The 12426-nt window shown below is 46.8% G+C and overlaps 1 protein-coding gene across 1 annotated transcript; it reads left to right on the plus strand.

The window, feature by feature from the left end:
- The first annotated feature begins 8094 nt into the window (after positions 1-8094).
- On the plus strand, positions 8095-12044 carry LOC125528144 (uncharacterized). The gene is made up of 3 exons (XM_048692651.2): positions 8095-9573; positions 11490-11638; positions 11737-12044. Exons 1-2 carry the CDS (start codon positions 8174-8176, stop codon positions 11632-11634), a joined length of 1545 nt encoding a protein of 514 aa, XP_048548608.1. The 5' UTR covers positions 8095-8173; the 3' UTR covers positions 11635-11638; positions 11737-12044.
- The last annotated feature ends 382 nt before the right edge of the window (positions 12045-12426 follow it).

Here is a 12426-nt window from a genome sequence, read left to right on the forward strand (position 1 = left end):
CTACCCGATGTGGGTTATTTTCAACAGACATCCAAACACATGTATTTTTTTACCGTCCCGGATTTGTAAGAATCTGAAACATGTACTCCCTCCGTCTAGGTGTGCAAGTCATCTTACGTTGTGCACCGCGGCCAAGGCGGAGAGGAAAACGAGAAAACTTAATGTCTTTTTGCTAATTAATAGCATTGCATGCAATGAACTAACCAGTGCATGTCATGTTTAACAATCTCAAGTCATTGAAAACATGCACGGCCCACATCTTTTATTGGTTGATATGTCACAAAACAAGAAACGAGGAGGAAGTTAATATACGGTGCCTAAGTGTTTTGAGATTATTTGTTTTCGTAAGGTGACTTATACACCTAGACGGAGGGAGTACCTTTCTTTTTACCTCCATAGGTATGCAAACATCTCAGATATTCCATAATTAAAACGTTTGAGACATGTCTTATCTTATAATCGCCTCATAGCTAATACAACCCACTAGGCTCAACAATATTCTAACTCCTCCGCTCCTCTCGCTTCTGCTATGCCTCACACTCCTCTATCCCACACCCCGTTATCAAGCTTCATACATCCTTGCCACCACCTCGACACCCTCTCTTTCTCTGGCCACTCCACGTCGTCGTGTGTGACCAACGGCGGAGACAGGCCCTAGGCAGCCCGGGCGGCTGCCTGGGGCGTGAGGCTGATTTCCTTCGTACTTTGTAGAGGGTACTGTAGCTACAGTGCTACAGTACTCAAAGGCTGCATGGGGTGGCCGGGGGCGTTGCCGAATCCTAGCGCCGCCATCGTGTGTGACCACCTGTCCCTTGAATCTTGGCATGGTGACGCTGGATTCGTCGCATTTTACTGCCACAACCACCTTCATCTTCATCTCACCAGCCAGCCCAATTTGATCGTTCAACCGCCACTCGTATTTGGGCATGTTAGAGCTAGTCAGATGGAACTGATAATGGTTCCTTGTGTAGAAATATACAATCTCGACCCAATAGAGGAAGATGAACCCTTTTTTAGTTAATTCACACTCTTTTTCTTTGTATAATAAGGAACATTTATAAATGAAAAATATATATGAAATCTTTTATCTTGATTATGTAGCCCCACATTTCCTTGTTTAACTGATATGTCTAACAAATTACTCCCTCCGCCCCAGATATAAGATCGTTTTTCAAGCTATATATGTCTTGATACTTGACCATAATATAGTAAAAATCAACATGTTTCTGCGAACATAGAAAAAAAATCATGGAAAGGTGGGCTAAGAGAAAATGCATGCCATTCTAGTACGAGTACGGTGGACATGTTCAAATTTGGATCTACTCGTGGTAGTCTGCTCGCTAGTAGTGTAGTATAGTACGTACCACAAATTAATTCATTTTAGCCTATTGCTGGGTTTCAGCGACAGTGAGAGGATGCTTGTGTGAATGATTCTGACTCGTGGTACCAAACTTTCGATAGAAGAAATATATGGCTTGGAAAGGAGCACGACTGACTTGGAAAAGAACACAGTACGACGACGACGGCTTTGGAATCTGCAGTACGATGACCGAATCTATGCAGACGGAAAAGAAGTCTTCCACTAGTGCTGTCGCTACCACAAAAGGGTCATTGCCTCCCATGCTAAGCAAAAGGTTCCACAGCGTGCAGCAACAAATTTTCTTCTCATATCACATTCACAATATACTCCACTACAGTACTCATGAAACAACAAAATTTTTTGTCACACGGTTCTTTATAACTTTAGTCACTGAAATTTGTCTTTCTGAACAGCGATTTCCAATTTGCACTGCAATATTATACCGAGTTCATGCATAACTTTAACTACTATAAACATATCCACGCAAAGAAAAAAAAAGACTTAAACCACTAAACATCATCACTGTACAAGTAATTGAAATTACCAGCCAATTGGACTCTGCCTCTTTTAGAGCATCTCTAGCATAACCCTTAAAACGCACGAAACTGTAAAATAACCGCCAGTTTACAGTTTTAGGCGAAAAAAGCGACCGGAATAGAACCCATAAACGACTCCGACCAGTAAATTTTTTGAAAGGGTGCGGAAAACATCCCGATCAAACCCGTGAAAATAAGGATTTTGAAGACAACCCAAAGGTGCTTTGTATACACAAAAGACCGTTGGCCAACTGCCGTCGGAACCTTCATGAATCGCTCCCGTTCGCTCGTCCCCGGCCGCCGTACTCATCCCGACCACCGTGCCTGCCGCCCGCCCGCCCGGACGGAGAAGCTAGCTATGTCAGTCTGCTGGAATCGATTCAGATAGCTTGCTAGCTATAGCTCTCCGTCCGCTCGATTCAGCTAGCTAGATAGCACTCCACCCGCTCGAGTTGCTAGCTAGCTAGCTAGCTTCATGCGAGTCAGCCGCCAACGCCTCGGCGGTGGCGACTACTGCAGTCGAAACTGCTGTTGGCCCCGGCCCGGTTGCGCTCTGTGGCGAGCATGAGGAGGCGGGCGCGGAGACAGGATGCGCACATGCCGAGGGGGCGGAGGTCGAGATGAGAAGGGCATGAGAAACAAGATGGTATATTTAGAGAATATTTTTTTATGGGTTGATTATACGGGCTCTGTTCGACCATAACTAAAAACGTCTCTTATAAGGCGTTTTTCTCGGCCCTTAAAACACTCATACGGATCGCGGTTTTAAGGGGTCTGCTAGAGATGCTCTTAGGATGTGTTTGATACACTACATTAGCCTCGGTCAGGCCTGTATTCTAGAGCAAGGCTCCGACGATGAAACTCTAGGCACATGGGTGGATGCGGTTGAGCGCGCGGGGGGGGGGGGGGGGGGATGCCCGGAGACAGTGCGTCATTTCCTGAAGTTGTGCCATAAATTTCCCCACTCTTCTCTCACCGCCCACTCTCCCCTTTCTCCCCTCTCTCATCGGCGACGGCGAGCACAAGATCTAAAGGACGAGTAGCGACTGTGAGTATCGGAGCCAATATCTGGATGGCGAGCACCGGCGTCATCACTCCTCAGGCATGTGTTCATCAATGGCGGTAAGCCCTCTGTCCTAGATGGCATCGATTTACGCATTGATGATACAGTTCGCACCCCAATTTAGGCATAGAATCTACTTGTAGGCTTCAATTTGGGACCAAGCAAAGCATATCTGATTAGGGATTTGAGGGGTTTGAATGAGATTGCGTAGGATTTTCACTAACGCGGCGGGGGGGGGGGGGGAGGGGGTTATTCCACTTACATATATTCAACCAACAAGCAGCAGAGAGAGCCTACCAGCGGCAAGCTTGGAGGCGCTTCGAGCGGTGGTAGCCTTGAGGATCGTCGACCTCCTTGTGCAGTCTGGTTCAGGAGCCCTGACCACCATGCTGGTTGCTTCGTCATTGGCAGGATCCTCCATCTCGACCGCTTTGCCATTGCCAACATCCACCATTTTCTCATGGTCATCGTCCTCCAAAACCACGGTGACCGGTGAATTCCCCAACACCATTGCCATAATTTACTGCCGGTGTTGGGCATAAACAAGACACCTGCAACCACTGGTAAAAAACAGGGCTTTAGTCCAGGCCGGGTCAGCCCATTAGTCCCGGTTCAGTCCAGAACCGGGACCAATGTGGGCATTGGTCCCGGTTCGTGAGCCCAGGGGGCCGGCCGGGCCACGTGGGCCATTGGTCCCGGTTCATCTGGACCTTTTGATCCCGGTTGGTGGGATGAACCGGGACCAATGGGCTTCTCATGCTAAGCAAAGGGTTCCACAGCGTGCAGCAACAATTTTTTTCTCACATCACATTCACAATATACTCCACTTACAGTACTCATGAAACAACAGATGTTTTTGTCACACGGTTCTTTATAACTTCAGCCACTGTATTTTTTTGTTCTGAACAGCGATTTCCAGTTTGTACTGTAATATTATACCGAGTTCATGCATAACTTTAACTACTATAAACATATCCACGCAAAGAAAAAAGGATTTAAACCACTAAACATCATCACTGTACAAGTAATTGAAATTATCAGCCAATTCGATTCTGCTTCTTTCAAAGCATCTCTAGCAGACCTTTTAGGCCTTGTACAATGGAAAGTGCTTAAGAGATGCTTAAAAAAATAAATCGAATTTTTCTGAAGCATCGGTGCCTATTTCTACAGAAGATACGCTTAGTTAAGCATCTATTCTGTACAAATAAACATCGATGCTTAAAAAAGCCTAATTTATTTTTCTAAACACCTTCCCTAAACACCTCCCATTGTATAAGGCTTTAAAATGTACGAAGCTGTGAAATAACCGTCAGTTTACAGTTTCAGCCGAAAAAAGCGACCGGAATAGAATCCATAAACAACTGCGACCCGTAATTTTTTTGAAAGGACACAGAAAACATCCCGACCAAACCCGTGAAAATAAGGATTTTGAAGATAATCCAAAGGTGCACTGTATACACAAAAGACCGTTGGCCAACTGCCATCGAAACCTTCATGAATCGCTCCCATTCGCCCGTCCTCGGCTGCCGGCCCGTCGCCTCGGCTGCCGCGCTCGTCCCGACCACCGCGCCTGCCGTCCACCCGTCCCCGGCTGCTGGCCCGTCGCCTCGGCCGCCGTGCTCGTCCCAGCCGCCGTGCTCGTCCCAACCACCGCGCCTGCCGGCCGGCCGCCCGCCCGGACGGAGAAGCTAGCTACGCCCGTTCGCTGGAATCTAGCTTGCTAGCTATAGCTCTCCATCATCCGCTCGGTTCTGCTAGCTAGCTAGCTCTCCGTCTGCTCGAATTGCTAGCTAGATAACTAGCTTCATGCGAGTCGGCCCCGAACGCCTCGGCGGCGGCGGCGGCTGCTTCTGGCTCCGACCCGGTTGCGCTCGGTGGCGAGCATGAGTAGGCGTCACGGAGGCAGGACGCGCACAGACCAAGGGGACGGAGGTCGAGATGAGAAGGGCGCGAGGAAGAAGATGATATATTTAGAGAACATTCTTTTTTACGGGTTGATTATATGGGCTCTGTTCGGCTGCAGCTAAAATTGTCCCTTATAATGCGTTTTCTCGGCCCTTAAAACACTTATATGGGTCGCAGTTTTAAGGGGTCTGCTAGAGATGCTCTTAGGCCTGTATTCCAAAGCAAGGCCCTGACGATGAAACTCTAGGCACATGGGGGGATGCGGTTGCATGCGGGAGGGGGGGGGGGGGGGGTGCGCGTCGGCAACGGCGAGCCCGAGATTTGAACGGCGAGTAGCGACTGTGAGTATCGGAGCCAATATCTGGATGGCGAGCACCGGCGTCATCACTCCTCAGGCATGCGTTCGTCAATGGCGGTAAGCCCTCTGTCCTAGATGGCATCGATTTACGCATTGATGATACAGTTCGCACCTCGATTTAGGCATAGAATCTACTTGTAGGCTTCAATTTGGGACCAAGCAAAGCATACCTGATTAGGGATTTGAGGGGTTTGAATGAGATTGCGTAGGATTTTCACTAACGCGGCGGGGATGCGCTTGGAGCGGTGGTAGCCTTGAGGATCGTCGACCTCCTTGGGCATTGTAGGGCAGTCTGGTTCAGGAGCCCTGACCACCATGTCGATTGCTTCGTCATTGGCAGCATCCTCCATCTCGACCGTTTTGCCATTGCCAACATCCACCATTTTCTCATGGTCATCGTCCTCCAAAACAACGGTGACCGGTGAATTCCCTAACACCATTGACATTTACTGCCCGCGTTGGGCATAAACAAGACACCTATAACTATATTTACTAGCGACATTTGTGTCCACACCACTAATGCACTCCAATTTATTTATAATTTGCCCATCAATTGAAATGAATGCCAGAAAACATGATTCATACCCAAGTTTAAAAGTGTGCGAGTGTCTTTAACATTTGTATAGAAATATTTGTAACATGTCAAGTCTAAATGATATAAACCTATGAGTTTGCATCAACACTCCAGATTTAAGTTGGAAAAAACGGTCCTGGGATGATATGCTTCAATTTGTAACCATCGTACTCTCCGCTTCTAAATATAAGTCTTTTTAGAGATTTGAATATAAACTACATATGGATGAATATAGATGTATTTTAGAGTGTAGATTCACTCATTTTGCTTCATATGTAGTCCATATTAGAATCTCTAAGAAGATTTATATTTAGAAACGGAGGGAATATGTGAAAACTTGTGTGTAACACTCTAATAGTTTAACTATATCCCTTAAATGTCAGATCAGCACACCATAAAAAAATCGAAATGTTTAGACTTCATTAGTATATTTTAAAAATTATGCCTCTCACTCTCATAATATAGAAAAATATTACGACCGACGTTCGCCGTGCTAGCCAACGCCGCTCGCAAACGGTACTAGTGGTGTGATTTTCTAAGCCCACGCTACCAATTTGGCCTGGCTCAAAGTAGGGAGAGCGGCGCCCTTAAGGGTGTGTTTAGTTGCTGGAACGGACCGGAATATCACGGGTCATTCCGGTCCGTTCCAGCAACTAAACACACCCTTAAGGGTGCCCTTAAAAAATGTCACGGGTATGTCACGGGTTGCTGGAGCGGCGCCCTTAAAAAATACTGAGAAATCATAAACTGCTTGTCAATTCAAAAAACATTCGAAAAATCATAAAATGTTCATAATTTCAAAAATTGTTCGCATATTCTAAAACAATCACAATTTCAAATAAATGTTGGTGAATTTAAAAATATTCATGATTTTTAAAAATGATACAATACTCAAAACATATTCGGGAATTTGAGAAAAAAAAGTCCATGGAATTTTAGGAAATATTCACAAAAATTAGAATAGATCTGTAAATAATGAACAAAACGAACCATCGCTTACGTAGAATTTTATTGGAGGATCTGTAGAGGTTGTTTTGTATTATTTTATTTAGTCCCCGCGTCGAGTAAAATAAAGTTTTTCATGTTTTGTACAATGCCAAGCCCAAAAAAATTTGACACAACTTTCTGTAGGTTAGTTTTGTAAGCCATATGAAAATGACTAAATGTCTATTTTGCGTCCATACACAACCATGTTTATTTTGATACCATAGTTTGTGGTACACGCCCCTTACGTGAGGTCAAGGAGAGACACATTATTCGTCAGTCTAGCTTAGGCAGGGTCCATTGATGCAATTTGGTCAGCCAAAAAATATTTCATTGTGACCCCTTAGAAAATCAAGTCGTGATGAGACCATCACATTTTTATATTTTGAATTGAATTTTTAAAAGTCCCTTATCTTATTATGATATCACTCAGACATAGTTTGTGAAATGAAATTTTAAAAGTCCTTTATCAGATGGCCGGATGGATGGCCGGAAACAACCGAAGCGACTTGGGATGCGACTTATAGACAATTGGATGGCCGGAAACACCTAAAAGTGACAATCCAACGGGCACGAACGCCTCCTTTATTTCATCATGATATCACTCAGACATAATTTGTGAAATGACATTTTAAAAGTCCTTTATCACATGGCCGGATGGCCGGAAACAACCGAAGCGACTCGGGATGCGATTTAGAGACAATCAGATGGCCGAAAACGCCTAAAAGTGACAATCCAACGGCCACGAACGCCAATGACCTGAGAGGGCAGGAAAAGTGCTCATTTATAATGTGTATGTTATATAAATTATGGGACGGAAGGGTAGTAGATATAGATATAGATTTATTTTTGAGACATATAGATATAGATTTTTTTTGAGGCAAACATATAGATATAGATTTTTTTTTAGCATCAGTACAGGCACAAGCACTCATATACACGCGCATACACTTACCCCCTACCCCTATGAGCATCTCCGAGAGACTGAGCCGGCATATCATCTTGAGATTTTTGAAATCACTGTAGATGCCTCGTCGTCGACGGGAACGTCTCCTCCCACTGAAAACGTATTGCCGGAAATCCTAAAATAAATCCAAAAATAATGCAAGCACCAGGATTTGAACCCTGATAGGTTGGGAATACCACTGTCCACCTAACCAACTCAACCACAGATACGATCAGCTGGCCCTAAGGAAGCCCAGCCGTGAGAGCCCGTCCACAAGGCGGTAGAAGCCCGGTCCAACAAAGAGAAGAGGAGGGGAGGTTGCCGGCGCTCGCACGCGATCGATTGGGGAAATAATAAAGGGTCGGCACAGATAGATAGATTTGTTAGGGTTCACCTTCCCTCGCCCCCGCCCCCTTCCCTCTCTCCTCCCGCCTCATCTCCTCCACCATGGCCCCGACCGAGGGATCCTCCATGGCCGATCTTCCTGCAGTCGATGACGACCAAGAGGAGGAGACACCGATCCCCCGCCCCGTGTCCTGGCTCCCTCCGCACACCCCCCACGACTGCGGCGATCCTCCCCCAAAGTCGGTCGTCCTCGACACCCTGGTCTACGCCGACGACCGCACCAACGCCTTCACCGCCGAGGGCTTCACCAGCAACGGCCTCGCCATCTACCTCACCTTCTGGCCCGCGCATCCGCCGCTCATCTCATACTTCACCGTCCACCTACCCGGCCTCCTCCAAGACGGACCGGCCACCTCGCTCGACCTTCTGCCACGCCTTCTCCGCACCGACGGCGACCTCGCCCTCTTCCGCATCATGGTCGGCCCTTCGCGTAGTAATCGGAAGCACATCAACTACATGATCTACCGTGTCCGTGCCGGCATCAGCAAGCTTGAGGTGCTCCCCGCCCACCCCACCCGCTTGTTCGCCGACTGTTCACTTGCCCTCCTGCGCTGCCGCTGCCCCGACGACGGCAGGTTCTTGGTCGCCAATCTCCGTTCGATTTACTCCCGTGGGCAGTACGCCCTCGACCTGTTCGACTCCCGGTCAGGCACATGGAGCACTAAGTCGATGCATGCTGAGTCGCCAGAGGACTGCTACTTCCGTACTCCAACCAAGGTGATCGCCCTCGGTGGCGATCGCGGTTCAATCGGATGGGTCGACCTCTGGAATGGCATCCTCATCTGTGATCTGCTCGCCGATGATGACCAAGTCCTCCGCTTCATCCGTTTGCCCGTGCTTTCGGCGCCGGACAAGATGATCCCAGGACCTTTGGCATGTGACCGGGACGTCTCTGTCGGCAGTGATGGCTGCATCAAATACTCAGAGGTGTGGGCGAATCCCTTGCCTGGCTCACAGAATCGAGCCACCTACATCTCCCAGGACTGGGGTGCTGCCATACTGACATGGCTGGAGCCCCAAAAGAAGTGGCAAATCGACCTCAGCCTCAAAGCCTCAGACATCATTGTGGACAAGAGTCACCCCCAGTTGCTTCCTCATCATGTCAAGGCCACAACGAAGAAGCCAACCTTAAGCAGACTCCACGCAGGGCATCCTGCCCTCAGCTTGCATGATGATGGTGTTGTTTACATCATGACTAAGGTTGACCACAGGGAGGACGACTTGTGGATGCTTGCTGTTGACATGCGAAGCAAGACTCTGAAAGGAGTGGCTGGTCTCACCAGTAAAAGAACCATGGGTTTTAGATTCATGTACTTGCAAAGTGACCTCTCCAACCATCTGGTGGCCACAAGCAAAAAAACCGAGGTCTCCAACCATCTGGTGGCCACAAGCAAAACCGAGACATCCAAGAATCTGCCCAAAAGCAAAAGGTCCTCACGCAGGTAAGTTATACCGCCGCAGGTCTACTACATATATTTCTGTCTCTGAAATAGTGTTGCACTTGGTCAACGTTTTGGGACTAACCCTGGATAGCTGGGCAACCTGCCCTTCGATCGAGTAGATTAGTACTAACTATTCGGGCACAATAAGGTTTATGTCCTTGCTTGACACAAAGGATGTGTTCGTTTTGGCCTCTCACAAGTACAGTTGTGTATACCTGTCTGGTTTGTACAAACATGGTAGGGAAACGGTAGGTGGTTGTAAGAAATTTGACGGATTCTTTGGATCACAGGATTTCCAAAACAAAGGAATAGGAAAAATCGAGGATTTGGTTGTCAGGACATAGCCAATCCCATGGAATACAAAACCAGAGGAATGTGTAACAAAGAGCCTTTGGCTGCACCATAGGGAACGTACAGGAAAATCCATACAATATAATGTTTATTATTTTCAAGATGTGTTTCAAACGGCAAGCGCAGTCAACTGCCAATAAAATATTATTATTATATTAAGTCTGATGTGTTTCAAACGGCTAGTGCAGCCAACCGCCTGAAGTAGCCGTTAGCTGCAGAGCATAAATAAGCTGATGTTTCTTGCACCTTTTGTTTGACTTGAATAACATTAAATGATTACACGGCTGCCTGGCAGCTCAAACGAGTTAAGCTGATGGACCATCTGCATTGTGAAACTATTTATATTACAATGTTGTACTCAGAAACCCATAGTAGTGTGCACAAGCATGTGTGAGCAGTACACACACAGGCACAACAACCTACAGCAACACTTTAATCTCTCAATCTCTCACAGTTTCTCTCTTCACGGACATCACACACAACAGATCCATCTCTCAGTTTCTCAATTTCTCTATTTGCACATAACACATCACATCAGACACGCACAGTCAGGCATGGGAAGCACACACCCACGGCGACCCAGCTAGTACCCACATCACTCAGGCACGGCAAGCACACACATCAGTGGGAAGCCGGTCAATAGCACCCAGCTAGCACGCACATCACTCAGGCACGGCTGCTTCACCCCTGCCACCAACAGCCCTCGTGCACCAGGCGGCCACCAACGCCACACCTCGTGCACAGTTCTGGCAGGATCTGCCGCCCCCGCACCATATCGAGCACCCCCTCCCTCGATCTAGAAAAACTGCAAGGGAAGGAAATGGAGGGACTATGTGATGTGGGCTAACCTGGATAGGGCCGACGTTGATCCCGTCGATTTCGACGTGGAAGGGCCTGAGAGGGAGGTATTCGACGAACGCCGGGTCGCCGCCGCCTCCACCGGAAAAGATCTGACCTCGTTGCCGCTTTCGGTGTGAACCTTTTTTTTATTTCCTTCCAGACCTGAGCGATGCGTGGTGTTTCTTTTTTCGCAATGCGTGGTGTTTTGACACGAAGCAGCACGGCTGTTTTGGAGCGAGCACGCCACGCAAGCGAGCGTTCTCTTTTCGTGCCAGGAGTTTTTCCAATAGGTCGGACCTCAGGCGTAAATTCCTCTGGAATGGCACCTTGGGAAGTGGGAACCTAATCCTCAGGAATTTTAGCGACGCAATCCTTTGATCCAAATGCATTCCATAGAAAACAATCCCAAGATTAAAATCCTATGAAAATCCTGTAAAAATCCTCCAATCCAAAGAAGGCGTGAAGGTGGGAACACAAATGGTAACTGGTTTGGATTCTGCTTTTGTTAGAGAGCAAAGATAACTTGGTCTTCCTCTGTTGGTTACTTAGCTAGGTCAGGTGCAGGTGTATCCGTATCTGGCAATTAGGAATAAGGGGTTTATTAGAGTGATGCCTTCGCTATTTCGTTGCCAGTATACATCTGACATCATATCATCTTGTGTAAGCAGGTTTTCACCTGAGGTTGTCCTTGTGCTAAAATATTGCACCTTTTTGATCTTTCACAGAAAGAAACGTGGTAAGAAAGAAGCTGTGAAGGCTCTTGCTAACAGCAATGGTGTGGATGTTGATGCGACTCGGAGGGAATCGCAGCAGTTGGTGCAACTTGCGGAACAAGAAGAACAGGAGCTGAGGATACTCGAGGTGTTTTAGTAAGGTAAATGATGGCTATAAATGGATACAATGTTCGTGTAATGTTCTGATTCTGTTTGTTCTATCTTGGTGATGCTGCCTCTGCCTTCGTAAATATCACAGGCTTATGGCAACTGATGTGGCGTTGAAGGAACATTTGCTGCATGGTTCCAAGGTTGAGGAAAAAGAGACATTTAAGGTTTAAGTGGGTGACTATTAATCTGCATGAATAATCAGTATTCTGGTGTTGTCTTTTCCTTCACCAGTTGAATGTTGTTTTGTGTTTTAATGTAATCGTGTTATCTACCTGTGACGATGTAAAGTGGGTGATGTGCATGTTATCTTGCCTACTTGATGTTGTTTGATCTCCGGGCTACTAGTTGTCGAGATGTCTTATGCCTCTTGTAACCAAGGTACTCCGTTCCAAATTACTCGTCGCTGAAATGGATGTATGAACTGCCTGTTCATGTTTTTGTTTAGTCCGTCTTTAGTGCATAGGCCGGATGGTCAACTTTATGTCTAGCCTATTCATATTGAACTTATCTTCTATAAAATGCCGTAAGTAGCTTGCTCTATGCAAGCATGAACAGAAGGCAAATATTCTTGAAGAGCGCGTCTATATGAACAATTGAGAGACCGTAGTTCTTGAAGTAATTTTCAATCTTGAATATAGATGCAACCTTTGTTGCTCACCATCACAAGTCCACTTATGAGGTGTTTGGAAGCTGAAAAGCGTTGCTGTTTTGGTTACATGTGGTTTGCTAACCTTCTCTTGGAGTGGTGAGGTTACTCGTGCACACACACACACACACC

This window comes from Triticum urartu, chromosome 5A, assembly GCF_056163025.1.
Source record: "Triticum urartu cultivar PI428250 chromosome 5A, HENAU_Tu73, whole genome shotgun sequence".
NCBI lineage: Eukaryota > Viridiplantae > Streptophyta > Magnoliopsida > Poales > Poaceae > Triticum > Triticum urartu.